The 22429-nt window shown below is 49.0% G+C and overlaps 1 protein-coding gene across 3 annotated transcripts in view; it reads right to left on the bottom strand.

Moving 5' to 3' along the window:
* Positions 1-1745: 1745 nt before the first annotated feature.
* The window catches only part of LOC147090601 (polyamine-transporting ATPase 13A3-like), a 98674-nt gene continuing 77990 nt past the window's right edge, over positions 1746-22429 (bottom strand). For all 3 annotated transcript variants that reach the window (XM_085977370.1, XM_085977368.1, XM_085977369.1), the window contains 4 exons: positions 19907-19995; positions 17044-17124; positions 5169-5258; positions 1746-2214 (listed from right to left, as the gene is read on the bottom strand). In XM_085977370.1, coding sequence (XP_085833496.1) covers positions 1993-2214; positions 5169-5258; positions 17044-17124; positions 19907-19995 — 482 coding nt within the window. In that variant the 3' untranslated portion in view covers positions 1746-1992. The remainder of the gene's footprint in view (positions 2215-5168; positions 5259-17043; positions 17125-19906; positions 19996-22429) is intronic.

Genomic DNA, 22429 nt, shown 5'->3' with positions numbered 1-22429 from the left:
AGGGGGGAGGGAGCGAGAGAGAGGGGGAAGGGAGCGAGAGAGAGGGGGGGAGGGAGAGAGAAAGAGGGGGAGGGAGAGAGAGAGAGAGAGAGGGAGGGGGAGGGAGCGAGGGGGTGGGAGAGAGAGAGGGAGGGAGAGAGGGAGGGGGAGGGAGAGGGGGAGGGAGAGAGGGGGTGGGAGAGAGAGGGGGGAGGGAGAGAGAGGGGGGAGGGAGAGAGAGGGAGGGAGAGAGGGGGAAGGAGAGAGGGGGAGAGAAGGAGAGAGAGAGAGGAGGAGAGCGGGTGGTGCTGGGGTCGGCCTGGCCGCTTCTGTTCCTGGGATGGCAGGAATGACGTATGAGGAGAGATTGGGTCGATTGGGCTTATACTCGCTGGAGTTTAGAAGAATGAGAGGGGATCTCATTGAAACTTATAAAATTCTGACAGGACTGGACAGACTAGATGCAGGAAGAATGCTCCCGATGGCGGGGAGTCCAGAACCAGGGGTCACAGTCTAAAGATAAGGGGTAAGCCATTTAGGACAGAGGAGGAATTTCTTCACCCAGAGAGTGGTGAACCTGTGGAATTCTCTACCACACAAGGCAGTTGAGGCCAATTCATTAAATATATTCAAGAAGGAGTTAGATATATTTCTTAAGGCTAAAGGGATCAAGGGATATGGGGAGAAAGCAGGGACAGGGTACTGAATTTGGATGATCAGCCATGATCTCATTGAATGGCGGAGCAGGCTCGAGGGCCGAATGGCCTACTCCTGCTCCTATCTCCTATGTTTCTATGTAGAAGGGGTGAGAGAGAGGAGGAGAGAAGGGGTGAGAGAGAGGGCAGCAATCTTTGATCAGAACGGGGTGCCTGGAACTTTCTCCCTCTCAGAAGCAGGCCGGTTTGGGGCGTTTTCAATTTTTTATTTGAGATTTCTAATTTCTCCCTTTTATAAAAAAAAAAAGTTTCTCCGGCCTTGTTCGGACACGGGAGTTGGACACCCAAGACTGGTGGCAGAGTAAGCTGGGCGAGTGAACCCTGCGTGAGGACACGACCCCTGGGTGAGGCTGCAACCTCCGGCCCGACTGCACTGCGAGAAGCTTCAAGGAATAAAATGATTGCCATCCCTCCCGGATTTATTATTATTTTTCTCTCTCTCTCAATGTGCTTTGATTCCCCCTCCCCCCCCCCCCCCCCACCCTCGTGAACAGAAAAAAAAAGCAAAAAAAATTGCGTTGTTTTTTAAAACTTAAAAAAATATGGATCGAATGACCAAGTTTCTTTTTGATTCCAGGTAGTTTTCTCCCCCCCCCGCCCACCATCACCACCCCACCACCCTCCCAAACCCGAGAGTCGTGTGGGCCGTTCAGTGGCTGCTGTATAGGAAGACAGTCTGCATTCTCACAGTCTGCAGCCAACTAGCCCTCCAGCTACCGGTTCAAGTAGAGGGGATCGCCCGCTCCGCTGGTGCGAGAGGCCCTCCCGCCGCGCTGGTGCGAGAGGCCCGCCCGTCGCGCTCGTGAGAGGCCCGCCCGCCGCCTGGTGCAAATACAAAACCTCGCCCGAGTGCTCGGTTTACCATCTGAGGCGGGGAGATCGGCCCTTTTGACGCCACGAAGGAATAGAATGGTCGCCTCGCCCAGTCGCGAGAGGATCACCAACGGATGCCGCCGCCCTGCGGCCAGCGAACTGGCCCGTGACTCAACGATCCGTCCCGGCGCCCGTTGAAAAGTGGCCCCCCCCCCCTCGAACACGCACCCGCCCCCCACCCCGCACACGCGTGATAAAACGGCTGCACCCGGACGTCGCGCGCGCGAAACACGCAGGACCAAAAACGGTCGACGAGCATGGCGATCTTCCTGGGAAAGTAGGCTCTCCCCTGGAAAAGTTTGGCGGTTTTTCTTTCATCTTCGCGATATGTCTTCCGACGCCACAGCCGCCGCTGGACGGCCCAACCCCCTCCCACCCCACCCCACCGTGGCCTTTCTGAATCGCCGCAGCCGCCTGCGGTTAGTCATAGCTGCGTGGCGGAGTCGCCCGGGCCCCTGCCCTGCCACCGGCGGCCGCCGCTCTCCGCGGGGAGGCCTTTGGCCCAGGTGCTGGTCTTTGGTTTGGGCGGCCAGTCCGGGTCCACCAGCAGCTCCTGCGCCAGCCGCTTGTACTTGGCCTTGGGGGGCCGGCCTCCCCAGCACCACAGTCTCCTCTCACAGGTCAGCCTTGCAGGGTCCGCGTCCAGCTAAAAGAGAGACAGAAAGAGGCCAAGATAAGCCACACATTTACAAGAAGACAGGCTTGCATTTATGTAGCGCCTTTCACAGCCACCGGACGCCCCAAAGCGCTTTACAATACAGCCAATGAAGTACTTTTTGTTGCAGTCGCGGTTGTAATGTAGGAAACGCCAATTTGCGCACAGCAAGCTCCCGCAAACAGCAATGTGATTATGACCAGATCATCAGTTTTTGTTATGTTGATTGAGGGACAAATATTGGCCCCAGGACACCGGGGAGAACTCCCCCGCTTGCCTTTCTTCGAAATAGTGGCTGTGGGGATCTTTTACATCCACCTGAGAGGGCGGACGGGGCCTCGGTTTAACGTCTCATCCGAAAGACGGAATCTTCCGACAGTGCGGTGCTCCCTCAGCGCAGGCACCGGGAGCGTCAACCTCGGGCGCCAAAATCTCTGGAGTGGGACTTGAACCCACGACCTTCTGACTCAGAGGCGAGAATGCCGAGTGACCCACTGAGCCACGGCCGACTCTCAAAGAAGGGTCAGGGGGGTGAAAGAACATCTTGTGACGGATGCCGTCACCCTCATGCATGGGGTGAATTTCTCTTGTGATTCATTCTCGGGATGTGGGCGTCGCTGGCAAGGCCGGCATTTATCGCCCGTGATCTAATTGATTAGCGGAACAGGCTCGAGGGGCTGAATAGCCTCCTCCTGTTCCTATGTTCCCTTCCTCAGTTGCCCTTTTTTTAAATCCGGCACTGACGTGGTGCCGGTTCATCAAAAATTCCGGATAACCGAAAGCTATAGTAAAAGATACGGAGAGCTGAGAGCTCCGTATAAAGCAACAAACCCTGTTGCTTAGCAACAGGTTCAGAACAATGGCCACAAGTTCCAAGCGTCTCTGTAGCTTAGCAACAGCTGCAGCCACACCCTTGCACAGCAACAGATCGAGGAAGGCAAGTAGAATATGAAGTAAAACTTACCTGAACCTACTCCTGAATTTTGCCGGTTAACCGAGATTTCCGGTTATTTAGGTGCCGGTAAATCGAAAGTTTCCTGTAGTAGACCACTTCAGAGGGCAGTTAAGATCTCGGCGCTCCTCCAATTCCGGCCTCTAGCGGCTCTCCGATTTTAATCGCTCCACCATTGGCGGCCGCGGCTTCAACTGCCTGGGCCCTAAGCTCTGGAATTCCCTCCCTAAACCTCTCCGTCTCGCTCTCTCCTCTTTTAAGACGCTCCTTAAAACCTATCTCTTTGACCAAGCTTTTGGTCACCTGTCCTGATACGTCTTTCTGTGGCTCGCTGTCAAAAATGTTTTTATTGATATTGCTCTTGTTAAGCGCTTTGGCACGTTTTACTACATTAAATGCACTATACAAATGTAAGCTGTTGTTAAGAGTCAACCAGGTTGGTGTGGGACTGGAGTCACATATAGGCCCAGACCGGGTAAGCACGGCAGGCTCCCGTCCCTAAAGCACGGTAGCGAACCAGTCGGGTTATTTTCCGACAATCCGATAGTTTCATGGTCACTTTTTACTGTTAGACTGAATTACAGTCACGTTCTCGGAATTATTAGTCCAGACCTCGGGATTACTGGCCCAGTGAGATAACCACCATGCTACCGCATTTTATTAGATATTAGGGTCTGAGCGTCACTGCTTAATTATCCACTCGGCAATTACACCCAGTGGGTCTACTCCTTATAACTGAGTCATGATCAGAGGACTCTCAATCCGGGATCAGGGATTACAACAACAACAACAACGTGTATTTATATAGCACCTTTAACAGGGAAAAAACCCCAAGGCCCTTCACAGGGGCGTTAGTGGACAAAATTTGACACCGAGCCACATGAGGAGATATTAGGACAGGTGACCAAAAGCTTGGTCGAAGAGATAGGTTTTAACGAGCATCTTAAAGGAGGAGAGAGATAGAGGCGGAGAGGTTTAGGGAGGGAATTCCAGAGCTTAGGGCCCAGGCGGCTGAAGGCACGGCCGCCAATGGTGGAGCGATTAAAATCGGGGGATGCGCAAGAGGCCAGAATTTGAGGAGCGTAGAGATCGCGGGGGGGTTGGAGGAGATTGCAGAGATAGGGAGAGGGGCGAGGGCTACGCAGGGATTTGAACACGTGGATGAGAATTTTAAAATCGAGGGGTTGCTTAACTGGGAGCCAATGTAGGTCAGCGAGCCCAGGGGGCGATGGGCGAATTGGCATGAGTTAGGGTACGGGCAGCCGAGTTTTGGATGAGCTGAAGTTTACAGAGGGTGCAAGGAGGTGGTAGTCCGGCCCAGATTAAAAGGAGGAGGGACGTCAAGGGAACATGCAGGGACATCAAAGCCTCCCCCACACTTCAGAAGAATAAACAAGACACGTGGATCAAATATAGGCAACAACTTGCATTTATATAGCGCCCATAACGTCGGAAAACACCCCAAGGCACTTCGCAGGAGGAGAGGTTAGGAGGTGACGGCCAAAACCTTGGTCAAACCGGTGGGTTTTAAGGAAGGTCTTAAAAAGGAGAGGGAGGTGGAGGGATTAAAGGGAGCAAGTTCCAGAGCGTGGAGCCTCGACGGCTGAAGGCGTGGCTGGGCAAAGGTGCGCTAGAAAGAACAGAGACATCCTGTCGGCAATCTGGCGGATCGGGTCTCCAGCTCCGCCAGGACGCTCGGTGCCCTGGCCGACGGTTGGGGGGGGGGGGGGCGGCAGCTGCCACATCATATGGCAAAACAGAAGGCCACTCGGCCCATCGTGGTAGAGCTATCCAATCAGCCCCGCTCCGGGCGAGGCTCCCACTGGCCGTAACGCGCGTCCAGCGAATCGCGGTGTAGCACGCACGGGCTCAACCGTTTCCCGGGATTCAACCGCGGAGGAGCCTCCACCTCTCGGACCCTCGCTGCCCCCCACCCACCCACCGTACCGAGCCCCAGTCCCCTATAAAGGTGTTGGCTGACTGCCCCCCCTACCTGTGGGTAGATATTAGGGACAGGAAGCTCGTCGTGGTTCCCAGTGTAGAGAATCTTTAGCCGCTGGAAGCTACAGTCACACAAGATATTCTGCAACAGAGCAGCAAAGACAGCAATTAATGACACTTTACTGTAGCCACTCGCCGCGCCTCCCCATCTCTCCAAAAAGTTGCTGATTCTTGCTGGGGCCCCTTGGGCACAGACAGTCACCCGAAACAACCACCCCCCTCCCCCACTGTGGCTGCGGCGTGCACCATCCACAGGATGCACTGCAGCAACTCGCCAAGGCTCCTTCGCATAACCTCCCAAACCCGCCACCTCCGCCACTTAGGACAGCGGGTGCATGGGATCACTGTCCCCTCCAAGTCATCTGCTCCCTCCACCACCGGCGCACCGTGGCGGCAGTGTTGTACCATCTGCAAGATGCACTGCAGCGACTCGCCAAGGCTTCTTCGACTGCGCCTCCCAAACCCGCGCCCTCCACCAAGCTAGAAGGACAAGGGCAGCGGGCGCACGGCAACACCGCCACCTCAAAAGTTCCCCTCCGAGTCACCATTCTTCCTGACTTGGAAATATATCGGCCGATCCTTCATTGTCGTTGGGTCAAAATCCTGGAACTCCCTCCCTAATGGCACTGTGGGAGCACCTTCACCACACGGACTGCAGCGGTTCAAGGAGACCACCCACCTAGGGCAACTAGGGATGGGCAATAATTAACGGCCTTGCCAGCAACGCCCACATCCCGAGAATTAATTTAAAAGTGGCTGTATATTGTGACACCACAAGCTCCAGCCAGATTGGAGATGATTGGGTAATTGCCCCCGTCAATCACACCTGCACTGCTGTAAGGGACTGGGATTGACTTTACGGACATAATTTGTATTCTGTAACTGTTCGCCACTCGCTGCACTTTGCTGGAGAAATAATCAAATTGTATTAAATAGACTCTGTTTGCTGTAAAATAGACTCTGCTGTAAACTAGACTCTGTTTGTTGCTGTAAAATAGATTCTGTTTGCTGTAAAAATAGACTCTGTTTGCTGCAAGTCCCTCCCCGCCCTGCCCAGTCTCCAGCTCATTGGCTAGCACATTGATGTCAATACTCACTCCGTTAAAAAATATCTTAGTCATTCTTGTGAATGCAGCAGGATATTCCAGTCTGGATAGGGAGGTATCGTAGCCCAACTTGATCCTACCCTGAGGGATGGGACTGTCCCAAATAGACCAGTGGATAAACTTGTACAATTTCTCATACACTAGCCATTGCTTTAAGCCACAAGGCCAACAGGGGAAGCCCGGTTCATTTGTGATCAAGTTAAATCGTGCTTGACTAATCTACTGGAATTTTTTGAGGATGTAACTGGTAGAATGGATAAGGGAGAACCAGTGGATGTGGTGTATTTGGACTTTCAGAAGGCTTTCGATAAGGTCCTGCCTAAGAGATTAGCGTGTAAAGTTAAGGCACATGGGATTGGGGGTAAGGTACTGACTTGGATAGAGAACTGGTTGGCAGACAGGGAGCAAAGAGTTGGAATAAACGGGTCTTTTTCCGAGTGGCAGGCAGTGACGGGTGGGGTACCGCAGGGATCGGTCCTAGGACCCCAGCTATTCACAATATATATTAATGATCTAGATGAGGGAACTAGATGTAATATCTCCAAGTTTGCAGACGGCACAAAGCTGGGTGGGCGTGTGTGCTGTGAGGAGGATGCAGAGAAACTCCAGTATGATTAGGACAGGTTGGGTGATTGGGCAGATACAGTATAATGTGGATAAATGCGAGGTTATCCACTTTGGTGGCAAAAACAGGAAGGCAGATTATTATCTGAACGGCAATAGATTGGGAGAAGGGGAAGTGCAATGAGACCTGGGTGTCCTTATGCACCAGTCACTGAAGGTAAGCATGCAGGTGCAGCAGGCGGCTAAGAAGGCAAATGGTATGCTGGCCTTCGTAGCGAGAGGGTTCGAGTACAGGTACAAGGATGTCTTGCTGCAGTTGTACAGGGCCTTGGTGAGACCACATCTTGAGTATTGTGTGCAGTTTTGCTCGCCTTATCTGAGGAAGGATGTTCTTGCCATGGAGGGAGTGCAGCGAAGATTCACCAGGCTGATACCTGGGATGGCAGGAATGACGTATGAGGAGATTGGGTCGATTGGGCTTATACTCACTGGAGTTTAGAAGAATGAGAGGGGATCTCATTGAAACTTATAAAATTCTAACAGGACTAGACAGACTAGATGCAGGAAGGATGTTCCCGATGGTCAGGGAGTCCAGAACCAGGGGTCACAGACTAAGGATAAGGGGTAAGCCATTTAGGACTGAGATGAGGAGGAATTTCTTCACCCAGAGAGTGGTGAAGCTGTGGAATTCTCTACCACAGAAGGCAGTTGAGGCCAATTCATTAAATATATTCAAGAAGGAGTTAGATATATTTCTTAAGGCTAAAGGGATCAAGGGATATGGGGAGAAGGCAGGGACAGGGTACTGAATTTGGATGATCAGCCATGATCTCATTGAATGGCGGAGCAGGCTCGAGGGGCCGAATGGCCTACTCCTGCTCCTATCTTCTATGTTTCTATGTTAAGTGTTGTGGCCAATTCTGGGCACCACACTTTAGGAAGGATGTCAAGGCCTTGGAGAGGATGCAGGGAAGATTTACTAGAATTCAAAACCTTGAAGAGGGGTTTTGATAAAGTAAATAAGGAGAAGCTGTTTCCAGTGGCAGGAGGGTCAGTAACCAGAGGACACAGATTTAAGGTGACTGGCAAAAGAACCTGAGGCGAACATAAGAAATAGGAGCAGGAGTCGGCCATTTGGCCCCTCGAGCCTGCTCCGCCATTCAATAAGATCATGGCTGATCCAATCTTGGCCTCAACACCACTTTCCCGCTCTCCCCGTACCCCTCGACTCCCCTGTAGTTCAAATGTCTGAATATATTCAAGGCGGAGATTGACACTGACTCCGCCTCCACAGCTCTCTGGGGTAGAGAATTCCCAAGATTCCCAACCCTCTGAGAGAAGAAATTCCTCCTCATCTCCGTCTTAAATGGGCGACCCCTAATCCTGAAACTATGCCCCCTAGTTCTAGATTGCCCCACGAGGGGAACCATCCTCTCAGCATCGACCCTGTCAAGCCCCCTCAGAATCTTATATGTTTCAATAAGATCACCTCTCATTCTTCTAAACTCCAATGAGTATAGGCCCAACCTGCTCAACCTTTCGTCATACGTCAACCCCTTCATCCCAGGAATCAACCTCGTGAACCTTCTCTGCACTGCCTCCAGTGCAAGTATATCCTTCCTTAAATAGGGAGAGTAAAACTGTACGCAGTACCCCAGGTGCGGTCTCACCAGCGCCCTGTAAAGTTGCATCAAAACTTGAGAGGTTGAGTAGATTGGGACTCTACTCATTGGAGTTCAGAAGAATGAGAGGCGATCTTATTGAAACATATAAGATTGTGAAGGGGTTGGATCGGGTGGATGCGGGGAGGATGTTCCCGATGATGGGTGAAACTAGAACTAGGGGGCATAGTCTTAGAATAAGGGGCTGCTCTTTCAAAACTGAGATGAGGAGGAACTACTTCACTCAGAGGGTGGTAGGTCCATGGAATATGCTGCCCCAAAAAGCTGTAGAAGCTACATCATTACATAAATTTAAAACAGAAATAGACAGTTTCCTAGAAGTAAAGGGAATTAAGGGTTACGGGGAGCGGGCAGGAATTTGGACATGAGTCTAGGTTCGGATCGGTCATGGCCCTGTGGGTAGCGGAGCGGGTCCAGGGGCCGTGTAGCCTGATCCTGCTCCTATTTCGTGTGTCTAATTCTGTTAGATTCAGGAGATGGTTCTGTGATAGTGGATTGGCGGTTAGGATCAGATCAGCCATGATCTTATTGAATGGCGGAGCAGGCTCGAGGGGCCGATTGGCCTACTCCTGCTCCTATTTCTTATGTTCTTATGTTCCCTACTTTTATACTCCATCCCCCTTACAATAAAGGCCAACATTCCATTAGCCTTCCTAATTACTTGCTGTACCTGCACGCTAACGTTTTGTGTTTCATGTACTCGGACCCCCAGATCCCTCTGTACCGCAGCATTCTGTACTCTCACTCCATTTAAATAATAATTTGCTTTTTCATTCTTCGTTCCAAAGTGGATAACCTCACATTTTCCCACATTATACTCCAATATAATGAGACACTGAGAAACATTTTTTTTTACGCAGCGAGTTGTTGTGATCTGGAACGCGCTGCCTGAAAGGGCAGTGGAAGCAGATTCAATAGTGACTTTCAAAAGTGGAATTGGATAAATACTTGAAAAGGAAAACTTTGCAGGACTACGGGGAAAGCGCAGAGGGGAGTGGGACTAATTGGAGAGCTCTTTCAGAGAGCCAGAACAGGCACGATAGGCCGAATGGCCTCCTTCTGTGCTGTGTCATTCTATGAGGTGCCGCAAATTCTTGGCTTTGCGAAACTGCTTCACTTCTAAGCCATGGTGCAGGAGCTGATTGATAAAATGCCCAACATTGCCACTCTTCCCAGGGAGCATTGCGGCACGGAAGAATGAACCACGTCGGCAGGGACGAGGCATCGAAACAATTTTCCAGAGCTTCCCCCCCCCCACCCGGCCTAGGTTTTTAATCTGTTGTTATTGCCTCTCCCCATGGCTTTCTGGGTGGGGTGGGGAGGGGAGGGTATATATGGTGATGCACAAGGCATTGCAGTTGTGTGGGACGGGACGCGTGGGACTTTACCTGTTCACATGCATCGGAAAACGGAAAAACACGAAACGTGCATTGGTAATAATTTTCTAAAACTCCCTGGACTCAGCAAAGGTCCCGGCAGATTGGAAAACTGCGAATGTAACACCCTTATTTAAAAAGGGTAGTAGGCAGAAGGCTGGAAACTATAGACCTGTTAGCCTAACATCTGTGGTTGGTAAAATTTTAGAGTCCATTATTAAGGAGACAGTAACGGGACATTTGGATAAACATAATTTAATAGGACAAAGTCAGCATGGTTTCATGAAGGGGAAGTCATGTTTGACAAATTTGCTCGAGTTCTTTGAGGAAGTAACATACAGGGTGGATAAAGGGGAGCCAGTGGACGTAGTGTATTTAGACTTCCAAAAGGCATTTGACAAGGTGCCACACAAAAGATTATTGCTCAAGATAAAAAATCATGGGATTGGGGGTAATATTCTGGCGTGGGTGGGGGATTGGCTATCTAACAGAAAGCAGAGAGTTGGGATAAATGGTTCGTTCTCAGACTGGCAATCAGTAACTAGTGGTGTTCCGCAGGGGTCAGTGCTGGGTCCCCAACTCTTTACAATCTATATTAATGATTTGGAGGAGGGGACCGAGTGTAACATATCAAAGTTTGCAGATGATACAAAGATGGGAAGGAAAGTAGTGAGTGAGGAGGACATAAAAAACCTGCAAAGGGACATAGACAGGCTAAGTAAGTGGGCAGAGATTTGGCAGATGGAATACAATACTGGAAAGTGTGAGGTTATGCACTTTGGCAGGAAAAATCATAGAGCAAGTTATTATCTTAATGGCAAGAAACTGGAAAGTACTGTAGTACAAAGGGATCTGGGGGTCCTGGTGCATGAAACTCAAAAAGTTAGTATGCAGGTGCAGCAAGTGATCAAGAAGGCCAATGGAATGTTGGCTTTTATTGCTAGGGGGATAGAATATAAAAATAGGGAGGTAATGTTGCAGTTGTACAAGGTATTGGTGAGACCGCACCTTGAATACTGCATACAGTTTTGGTGTCCATACTTAAGAAAAGACATACTTGCTCTTGAGTCAGTACAAAGTAGGTTCACTCGGTTAATCCCGGGGATGAGGGGGTGGACGTATGAGGAGAGGTTGAGTAGATTGGGACTCTACTCATTGGAGTTCAGAAGAATGAGAGGCGATCTTATTGAAACATATAAGATTGTGAAGGGGCTTGATTGGGTGGATGTGGTGAGGATGTTCCCAATGATGGGTGAAACTAGAACTAGGGGGCATAATCTTAGAATAAGGGGCTGCTCTTTCAAAACTGAGATGAGGAGAAACTTCTTCACTCAGAGGGTAGTAGGTCTGTGGAATTTGCTGCCCCAGAAAGCTGTGGAAGCTACATCATTAAATAAATTTAAAACAGAAATAGACAGTTTCTTAGAAGTAAAGGGAATTAGGGGTTACGGGGAGCGGGCAGGAAATTGGACATGAGTCTATGTTCGGAACGGTCATGGCCCTGTGGGTAACGGAGCGGGCCAGGGGCCGTGTAGCCTGCTTCTGCTCCTACTTCTTGTGTTCTAATTATGTGTTAGATTTCAGGAAATGGTTCTATTCCTTTTCTTGGCTGGGGTGGAGATCACAGAAGGTAAGTACTGTGGAAAATATAGGGACAGTGATCTCCTGGACGAGTTTCGATCACCTAGATGGGTCAGAGAGGAATTTCCCAGATTTGTTTCTCCCAAATTGGCCATTGGGTTTTTTATCTGGTTTTTCGCCTCTCCCAGGAGATCACATGGGTTCGGGAGGGATGTAGAGTGATCATAGATTTGAGGTTAGGATCAGATCAGCCATGATCTTATTGAATGGTGGAGCAGGCTCGAGGGGCCGATTGGCCTACTCCTGCTCCTATTTCTTATGTTCTTATGTGCATTTCTGTTTTGTGCCTTTCCTACTCCCATCCGGCCTTCTCCTCCCGTCAATCCTAATCCAGAATAATACCGGTAACCTGCGCACATTCGATCTTAACTACACGTTTGAGAGGGATCCCAATAATCCACACCCTCCCACCCCCATAGCTTTTATTACAGGTTGACCGAATTTCTATCCCCTCCCAACCGCCCCAGCAGGAATCTGGCCGTGTTCCTCCGCCTCCTGCGCGTCTCCCAGCTCCGAGAACGGGAGATCCCCGATGGGGAAGCTTCAGGTCCCGTGTGTGGTGTATGTGCCTTTAAGAGCCCCTGTGTACTGTAATGCTGGTAGTGGCCACTCGGGCTATATAAGCCTGTATAGTGTCTTGTATCTTTTAGTTCACCTCCAGACTTTGTCCAGTAAACACCTGTTAAACCAACTCCTGCATTCCGTGTCTCCATTAACACACGGATACAACAGTGGCGACGAATTGGAAATGGACTTACCTGCAATTCGGCAGCACCTCAAGGAGATCGATACCTCAGACGAAGGCCGAAAAATAAATAAATAAATAAATAAATAAAAATAAAAAAAATTGTGCTTTCACCAGCTAGCCGGGCTGGTGGCAGGTACTGCAATAATCCTTCCTGGGTGGCGAGCTGGGGCTCGATCGGCTGGCTCTGCAGCGGGGCCGAGCAGCGAAGGCGGAGGCAAACAGAGACGAAGGGTGAAGCACTCGGGAGACGGCCAGCTCTGCAAAGCAGGTCGGCGTTCGGACCAAGCAGAGGGAGGGAAAAGTACCAGAGAGTCCGGCGGGAACGAGTCTCCGACTATTAAAAATATCTGTATAAATAAAAACCGCGGAGAACAGCATTGTCAGCAGTGACAGCGGCGGGAAAGCGCGGGAGGCGCCATTTTTTTTTCTCGGCAGGGAAGAAAGGAAAGCGCGGGAGGTGCCATTTTTTTTTCAGGATGCCTAAGACTGGCAATATTACTGCTTTCGATAGTGATGTAGAGGATTGGACCACATATGTGGAAAGAGTGGAGGTATGTTGCACAGCGAATGAAATAGAGGATGATAAAAAGGCATCGATACTTCTAAATCTAATGGGCGCAAAGACATACGGGCTGTTGCGAAACTTAATCACTCCAGCCAAACCGATGGACAAGAATTTTAAGGAGATTGTTGATACCCTACAGGAGCACTTAAACCCAACACCACTGCTGATAGCGGAACGATTCAAATTCTTCAGGAGGAATCATCACAAGAATGAAAGTAACGCTGATTACCTCACCGAATTAAGGAAGCTGTCAAAGCACTGCCAATTCGGAGCAGGACTGGCAGATTCTCTTCGAGACAAATTCGTCTGCGGTCTCCTAAGTGAAGGAACACAGAAAAGACTACTTTCTGAGAAAGATTTAACACTGGACAAGGCTTTCAGTGTGGCTGTATCATACAAAGCAGCAGCAAGGGGAGCTGCAGAGATACAGCAAAAGCCACAGGACTTCGGCACCCATGAAATGACACAGGGTTTCGAGAGATGTTATCACTGCGGCAGATCCACCCATGACCAGAGGGACTGCTGGTTCAAGGACAAAGCATGCAGGCAATGCGGAAAGATGGGACACATTGCATGTGTATGCCGATCTGGAAACAAAAAATCCACTGACAGAAAAAAAATCAATAAGGAAAAGTACAGAAAGGTACAAATGATGACAGACAGTTGCTCCGAAGACCAGAAGAGCGATAGCGACTCCGGAAACAAGAGACTAAGCTGTCTCAAATTACATAATGTAATTGCCAAAGAAGATTACCAGACCATTTGGGTTACCCTCACGATAGCGGGGTCCCCAGTTAAAATGGAGCTAGATACAGGATCAGCTCTGACCGTCATAAGTCGACGGGATTACGAGCGGCTATTTCCGCATATACCTTTGAAAGACACATCCATTATCTTGAAAACATATACAGGGCAGAAAGTATACCCCAGAGGGAAAATAAGGGTGCCTGTTGTATACAACGGCAAGGAAATACAGAAGTTGTATTTATACGTTCTGCAAGATGGTGGTCCACCGCTGTTGGGACGTGAATGAATCAGGAAGATACGTTTAGACTGGCACTCCATTCAGGCACTAACGGTGACCAGTAAGAAAAAAAATGATGATGACGTCATACCTAAACGATTAAAAGACATCTTGGCCAACGCCAAAGAAGTGTTCCAACAGGAACTAGGAACCTTGAAAGGCGTCACCGCCTTAATAAAAGTGGAAGATGCGGCAATTCCCAAGTTTTTTAAGGCAAGGCCGGTGCCATACGCAATTCGTCCAGCAGTCGAGGTAGAGCTGGAGAATTTGGAAAAGACAGGCGTGTTATCCAAGATAGATTGGAGCGAGTGGGCAACACCCATCGTCCTGGTCATGAAGAAAACGTTGAATAATGATAAATCTGAAGAACAGAGAAAAATTTGCATCTGTGGGGACTACAAGGTGACTGTAAACCCGTTTCTTCACACGGTACAGTATCCTCTTCCGAGGATAGAAGATATTTTCGCCTCACTATCCGGAGGGAAACGTTTCACCAAAATTGACTTGGCACAGGCATATCTACAGATGGAGGTTGAGGAGGCCTCTAAAAAGTATCTCACGGTAAACACACACAAAGGCCTGTACCAGTACAATCGACTGGTTTTCGGAGTAGCATCAGCTCCAGCTATCTGGCAAAGAGCTATGGAGCAAGTCCTGCAAGGGATTCCGGGGACTCAATGCTACCTAGACGACATCCTTGTAACAGGAGAAAACGACAACGAGCACCGTGCCAATTTGGAGCAGGTGCTCACTAGGCTGAGAGAACGTGGCCTACGAGCAAATCGCCCCAAGTGCGAATTTTTCCAGAAACAAATATCATATTGTGGCCACATAATTAACGAAGAAGGGTTGCATAAGTCACCTGAAAAAATTGAAGCGGTCATAAAAGCCCCAGCACCTGAAAATGTCTCACAATTAAGGTCGTTCCTGGGATTGATAAATTACTATCATAAATTTTTACCGAACTTGTCAACTGTTCTGCACCCTCTTAACGAACTGCTACAAACGGGAGTAATTTGGAAATGGAACGAAGACTGCAAACGTGCCTTCCATAAATGTAAAGGCTTGATCACGTCCAAGGAAGTTTTGGCTCATTACAACCCATCACTGCCAATCAGACTGGCGTGCGATGCATCCCCTTATGGCGTAGGAGCGGTATTATCACATAGATTCCCTGATGGCTCGGAGCGGCCGATAGCTTTTGCGTCACGCTCATTAAACTCAGCTGAGCGCAACTATCCCCAGATTGACAGGGAAGCACTCAGCCTGGTATGGGGAGTGAAGAAATTCAACCATTGCCTACACGGACAAAAATTTACCTTGTTGACTGACCATCAACCCCTCGTCTCCATATTCAACCCTAAAAAGGGCGTTCCCATTATGACAGCGCAAAGGCTACAGAGGTGGTCCCTTTTCCTAGGGGCACACCAATATGACATAGAATACAAAGGATCAAAACAGCATGGAAATGCTGACGGTTTATCGCGTCTACTGTTGCCAACGGTAGAAGAGGCACCTACAGTGGACCCAGTGGAAATGTTCCACTCAACCATAGTGGAATGTCTACCAGTAACAAATTCTACCATTGAAAAGGAAACGAGAAATGACCCGACTCTCTCACGAGTCTACGATTTAACGGTGAAGGGATGGCCAGCATATGGCGAACCACTGTTGCCAGCATTCTCGCAAAGAAGAGAACAGCTGTCAGTGTGCCGAGGAACCTTGATGTGTGGATCCAGAGTGGTGATTCCACCCAAACTCCAGGATAAAGTGCTAAAGGAGCTTCACGAGGGGCATCTGGGTGGAGTGAAAATGAAGAACCTAGCCAGAGCGTTTGTGTGGTGGCCAGGTATCGATGGAGACATCGAAGAAATGACCAAGGGCTGTCTAGGATGCCAGAAGGTCCAAAATGCCCCACCACAAGCCCCTCTACATCCATGGGAGTGGCCCTCATCTCCATGGCAAAGGGTGCACATCGACTTTGCTGGTCCATTTATGGACTCAATGTTCTTAATCGCGGTTGATGCACACTCCAAGTGGCCGGAGGTAATAAAGATGTCCTCCACCACCACGGAAAAAACCATCACAGTATTAAGGACCATATTTGCCAGGAATGGGCTGCCTGAACAGATCGGTTCTGATAATGGACCACAATTTGTATCCGAAGAATTCAGGAAGTTCTTAAAAAACAATGGGGTTAAGCACTACACGTCCGCCCCATACCATCCCACCACCAATGGATTGGCTGAAAGGTTTGTCCAGACCTTCAAGAAGGCCATAAAGGCTATGGGTAATGAAGACATTAATCTACAGCATAAGGTAGATAACTTCTTGTTTGCCTACAGGAATGCAACACATGTGGTTACGAACCAAACTCCCGCCATGATGTTTTTCAATAGAAGACTAAGATGCCGGCTGGATTTGATCAAGCCAAACATCAGTAGGGACGTAGAGAACCGGCAATTTCAAGGCATGAATGAAAGGTCAACTAGAACCTTCCAGATAGGTCAACAAGTTTTGGCCCGGGACTACCGTACCGAGAAATGGCAGCCTGGAACTATTTGCACACGACTAGGACCGCTGATGTATACCGTGGACATTGGAGAAAGCATAATAAGGTGCCATGCTGACCAGATCATAAGAGTCATCCGAAAAGGGACAACCTACACCACCACTCTATACGCCTAATGATGAAGCAGAGATACCCATAGTATCTACCTCCGATCCGGTGATACTGGAACCAGATGAACCCGACACTGGCATTCAAGCCGAATCGACCTTGCCAAAAGAACCTACTACACCACCGAAAACTACAACACCACTGAGGCGTTATCCGGACCGAGTCAGGAAGCCTCCAGAGAGACTGACTTATAATTGATTAACTGCAGCAAATGTGTAGATTATTGTTCTTGTACACATGTTAATAACAATTACTTAAAATGTTATGTACTGGTTGTCTAGAAGGGGAGGAATTGTGGTGTATGTGCCTTTAAGAGCCCCTGTGTACTGTAATGCCGGTAGTGGCCACTCGGGCTATATAAGCCTGTATAGTGTCTTGTATCTTTTAGTTCACCTCCAGACTTTGTCCAGTAAACACCTGTTAAACCAACTCCTGCATTCCGTGTCTCCATTAACACACGGATACAACACCGTGCACTCACCTCCGCTAGAATACAAAGAGCTACGTTGGCCAGAATTAAAAGCAGCATCTTATTTCGCCAATCCGAGGGTACACAGACCAGCTGGAAGAGAGAGAGAGAGAGAGGTAGGGAAGGAGAGTTTGATTATCAGGCCATCGCATCAATCATCAAAAGATATTTTTCGATTAAATCCTTTTCTTTCCCACAGCCCCACCCCCCCCGGAGCTCGAGATGCTTCTCGCCTGGTTCTTCTCTTCCTGAAGCCGAGGTACAATTCCACAGCGGTTGGCAGGTTCCTCAGTCAGTGGCCTGTCGCCAGGCTATTCGACTGCAGGGGCATCTCAGTTCGGCTTGAGCCTGTCGCTGGTTGGGGAGGCTGGGACTAGGGGACCTAGCCTGAAAATTAGAACCAGACCTTTCAGGAGTGAAAATAGGAAACACTTCTACACACAAAGGGTGGTAGAAGTTTGGAATAGTCTTAGAATAAGGGGCTGCTCTTTCAAAACTGAGATGAGGAGGAACTACTTCACTCAGAGGGTGGTAGGTCCATGGAATATGCTGCCCCAAAAAGCTGTAGAAGCTACATCATTACATAAATTTAAAACAGAAATAGACAGTTTTCTAGAAGTAAAGGGAATTAAGGGTTACGGGGAGTGGGCAGGAATTTGGACATGAGTCTAGGTTCGGATCAGTCATGGCCCTGTGGGTAGCGGAGCGGGCCCAGGGGCCGTGTAGCCTGATCCTGCTCCTATTTCGTGTGTCTATTTCTGTTAGATTCAGGAGATGGTTCTGTGATAGTGGATTGGCGGTTAGGATCAGATCAGCCATGATCTTATTGAATGGCGGAGCAGACTCGAGGGGCCGATTGGCCTACTCCTGCTCCTATTTCTTATGTTCTCTTCCGCAAACAGCAATTGATGCTAGATCAATTATTAATTTTAAATCAGATTTTTTTTTTAAACCAAAGGTATTAAGGGATATGGGGCAAAGGCAGGTATAGGGAGTTAGGCCGCAGATCAGCCATGATCTCATCGAATGGGGGAAACAGGCTCGAGGGGCTGAATGGCCGACTCCTGTTCCTGTAGTTTTAGCACACCACACACAAGGGAACGTCTCCAAATGTTTTAGAAAAGAAACGGAGAGTGGCCAAGCGCGAGGTGAGAAGGGAAGGAGAATCGGGACGCACGGTCGAAGAGGGAGGGTTTTCCAAGGGGCTCCTGAAGGAAGGAAAGAGAGTAAAAGTGGCTCGGGGCAGCAGGGACTGAAGGAACGGTCCTTGATGGTGGAGGACAGGGCTGAGGCATACAGCGGGAGACAATTGCCCTGGACAGGATAGCGCATGGGTGGGATTGAGGGACTGAAACCGTGTCCTACGTTCCTCCCGCCCCCCCCCCCCATACTCCTTTGATGTAGGATGCTGGGGCTCCAACAGGACATAGAAAGGCTCGCAGAATGGGCAGATGGAATTTAATACAGAGAAGTGTGAGGTGATGTATTTTGGCAGAACGAACAGGGAGAGCCAATATACACTTAATGGCACAGTTTTCAAGAGTGTGCAGGGACAGAGGGACCTGGGAGTTAAAGGTGGTTCGGAATGGTCATGGCCCTGTGGGTAACGGAGCGGGCCCAGGGGCTGTGTAGCCTGGTTCTGCTCCTACTTCTTGTGTTCTAATTCTGTGTTAGATTTCAGGACATGGTTTTATTCCTGTTCCTGGCTGGGGTGGAGATCGCCTTTTACAGAAGGTAAGTACTGTAGAAAATATAGGGACAGAGTGATCTCCTGGACGAGTTTCGATCGCCTAGATGGGTCGGAGAGGAATTTCCCAGATTTTTTCTCCCAAATTGGCCATTGGGTTTTTTTATCTGGTTTTTCGCCTCTCCCAGGAGATCACATGGGTTTGGGTGGGATGGAGAGTGATAGAAGATTTGAGGTTAGGATCAGATATGATCTTATTGAATGGTGGAGCAGGCTCGAGGGGCCGATTGGCCTACTCCTGCTCCTATTTCTTATGTTCTTATACGGAGAGAGCAGTTAAAAAAGCATATGGGATCTTGGGCTTCATAAATAGAGGTATTGAGTACAAAAGCAGAGAAGTTATGCTGAACCTTTATAAAGCGCTGGTTAGGCCACAACTGGGGTGTTGCGTCCAGTTCTGGTCACCGCACTTTAGGAAGGATGTGAAGGCCCTTGAGAGGGTGCAGAGGAGATTTACCAGAATGGTTCCGGGGAGGGGGGATCTGAGCTGCAAGGACAGGTTGGAGAAGCTGGATTTGTTTCCATTACAGCAAAGGAGGTTGAGGGGTGATTTGATAGAGGTGTACAAGATTTTGACGGGTTTGGATAGGCTAGATGGGGAAAGGCTGTTCCCACTAGTTGGACACAGATTTAAGGTTTTGGGCAAGAGATACACGGGGGATGTGAGGAAAAACCTTTTTATGCAGCGAGTGGTGAGGACCTGGAATCCGCTGCCGACGGAAGTGGTGGAAACGGAGACACTCAATGTTTTCAAGGGGAGACTGGATAGGCACTTGAGGGAAATAAACTTGCAGGGCTACGGGGATAGAGCGGGGGAATGGGACTGACTGGATTGCTCTACAGAGAGCCGACACGGACTTGATGGGCTGAATGGCCTCCTTCCCCACCATTGCACCAGCCAGAAACCTGTGGGGAGAAGCAAGGAGACCGGAGACCACATCTTTCCAGATATACCCTAACCTCACCAAGAGTCCGGTTAGCAAATGGGCAGTGCAGTGAGCTACACACCTTTCCACTGGGACTAGGGTTTAAATTGAGCCCTTATGGGTGGGGATGGTGCTGAGTCCGAATGAAGGTGGGTCGGTCCCAAACTCGCTCCCAGTTAAACAGTAACCCTATCTCCATTACCTGAAAGAAGTTATCAATAATGTCGATCGGGTACATCATAATCAGAATGATGAGGCCGTAAAGGACCAGAATAAAACCCATGAATAAATCTGAAACAGAGACAGAGAGGTCAGGGTGAGAACATTACAGCCTGTAACTCGCTCCCGGGTATCTGTTATTCTATATATAAACCCCCCGAACCCCTCGATTAGATTCCAGCCTGTAACTCACTCCCGGGTATCTGTTATTCTATATATAAACACTCTGAACCCCTTGATTAGATTCCAGCCTGTAACTCACTCCCGGGTATCTGTTATTCTATATATAACCCCCCCGAACCCCTCGATTAGATTCCAGCCTGTCACTCACTCCCAGGTATCTGTTATTCTATATATAACCCCCCCGAACCCCTTGATTAGATTCCAGCCTGTCACTCACTTCCAGGTATCTGTTATTCTATATATAACCCCCCCGAACCCCTTGATTAGATTCCAGCCTGTCACTCACTCCCAGGTATCTGTTATTCTATATATAAACCCCCGAACCCCTCGATTAGATTCCAGTCTGTAACTCACTCCCGGGTATCTGTTATTCTATACATAAACCCCCCGAACCCCTCGATTAGATTCCAGCCTGTAACTCACTCCCGGGTATCAGTTATTCTATACATAAACCCCCCGAACCCCTCGATTAGATTCCAGTCTGTAACTCACTCCCGGTATCTGTTATTCTATATATAAACCCCCGAACCCCTTGATTAGATTCCAGCCTGTCACTCACTCCCAGGTATCTGTTATTCTATATATAAACCCCCGAACCCCTCGATTAGATTCCAGCCTGTAACTCACTCCCGGGTATCTGTTATTCTATATATAAACCCCCCGAACCCCTCGATTAGATTCCAGCCTGTAACTCACTCCCGGGTATCTGTTATTCTATATATAAACCCCCGAACCCCTTGATTAGATTCCAGCCTGTCACTCACTCCCAGGTATCTGTTATTCTATATATAAACCCCCGAACCCCTCGATTAGATTCCAGCCTGTAACTCACTCCCGGGTATCTGTTATTCTATATATAAACCCCCCGAACCCCTCGATTAGATTCCAGTCTGTAACTCACTCCCGGGTATCTGTTATTCTATATATAAACCCCCCGAACCCCTCGATTAGATTCCAGCCTGTAACTCACTCCCGGGTATCTGTTATTCTATATATAAACCCCCCGAACCCCTCGATTAGATTCCAGTCTGTAACTCACTCCCGGGTATCTGTTATTCTATATATAAACCCCCCGAACCCCTCGATTAGATTCCAGCCTGTAACTCACTCCCGGGTATCTGTTATTCTATTTATAAACCCCCGAACCCCTTGATTAGATTCCAGCCTGTCACTCACTCCCAGGTATCTGTTATTCTATATATAAACCCCCGAACCCCTCGATTAGATTCCAGCCTGTAACTCACTCCTGGGTATCTGTTATTCTATATATAAACACTCTGAACCCCTCGATTAGATTCCAGCCTGTAACTCACTCCCAGGTATCTGTTATTCTATATATAAACCCCCCGAACCCCTCGATTAGATTCCAGCCTGTAACTCACGCCCAGGTATCTGTTATTCTATATATAACCCCCCCGAACCCCTCGATTAGATTCCAGCCTGTAACTCACTCCCGGGTATCTGTTATTCTATATACAGGAAACTTTGTGCTATCCGGCACCCACGGGACCGAGCTGCTGCTGTTGCCTAAAAAGTGCCGTACTCTCCAGAGTTAATGTTGAGAGATACGGAGATTCTTATCTCCGTATTTGACAACAAACACTGTTGCTTAGCAACAGCTTCTAAACACTCGGGTGTGGCCCTAAAGCTCTGTAGCTGAAGCTGTTGCTATAGCTACAGACCTTGCACAGCTTGACTTTTCAAACAAAGCAAAAAAAACAAACAAAAAGAATAAAAAACGGCTGCTGATTTTTGCCGGTGGCTCCAGATTGCCGGATAGCTCACCTCCGGATAGCATAAAGATTCCTGTATAAACCCCCTGAACCCCTTGATTAGATTCCAGCCTGTAACTCACTCCCGGGTATCTGTTATTCTATATATAGAAACATAGAAGATAGGAGCAGGAGTAGGCCATTCGGCACCTCGAGCCTGCTCCGCCATTCAATGCGATCATGGCTGATCATCCAAATTCAGTATCCGGTCCCTGCTTTCTCCCCATACCCCTTGATCCCTTTAGCCGTGAGAAATATATCCAACTCCTTCTTGAATATATTTAATGAATTGGCCTCTACTGCCTTCTGTGGTAGAGAATTCCACAGGTTCACCAATCTCTGGGTGAAGAAATTCCTCATTTCTGTCCTAAATGGCCTACCCCTTATCCTTAGACTGTGACCCCTGGTTCTTGACTCCCCGACCATCAGGAACATTCTTCCTGCATCTAGTCTGTCCAGTCCTGTCAGAATTTTATAAGTTTCAATGAGATCCCCTCTCATTCTTCTAAACTCCAGCGAGTACAAGCCCAATCGATCCAATCTCCCCTCAT

The sequence above is a fragment of the Somniosus microcephalus genome, unplaced genomic scaffold (genome assembly GCF_052327205.1).
Source record: "Somniosus microcephalus isolate GS21.2 unplaced genomic scaffold, FLI_Smic_1.0 unresolved_chr4, whole genome shotgun sequence".
Lineage (NCBI taxonomy): Eukaryota > Metazoa > Chordata > Chondrichthyes > Squaliformes > Somniosidae > Somniosus > Somniosus microcephalus.
This window is presented reverse-complemented; position numbering and strand designations above follow the sequence as displayed.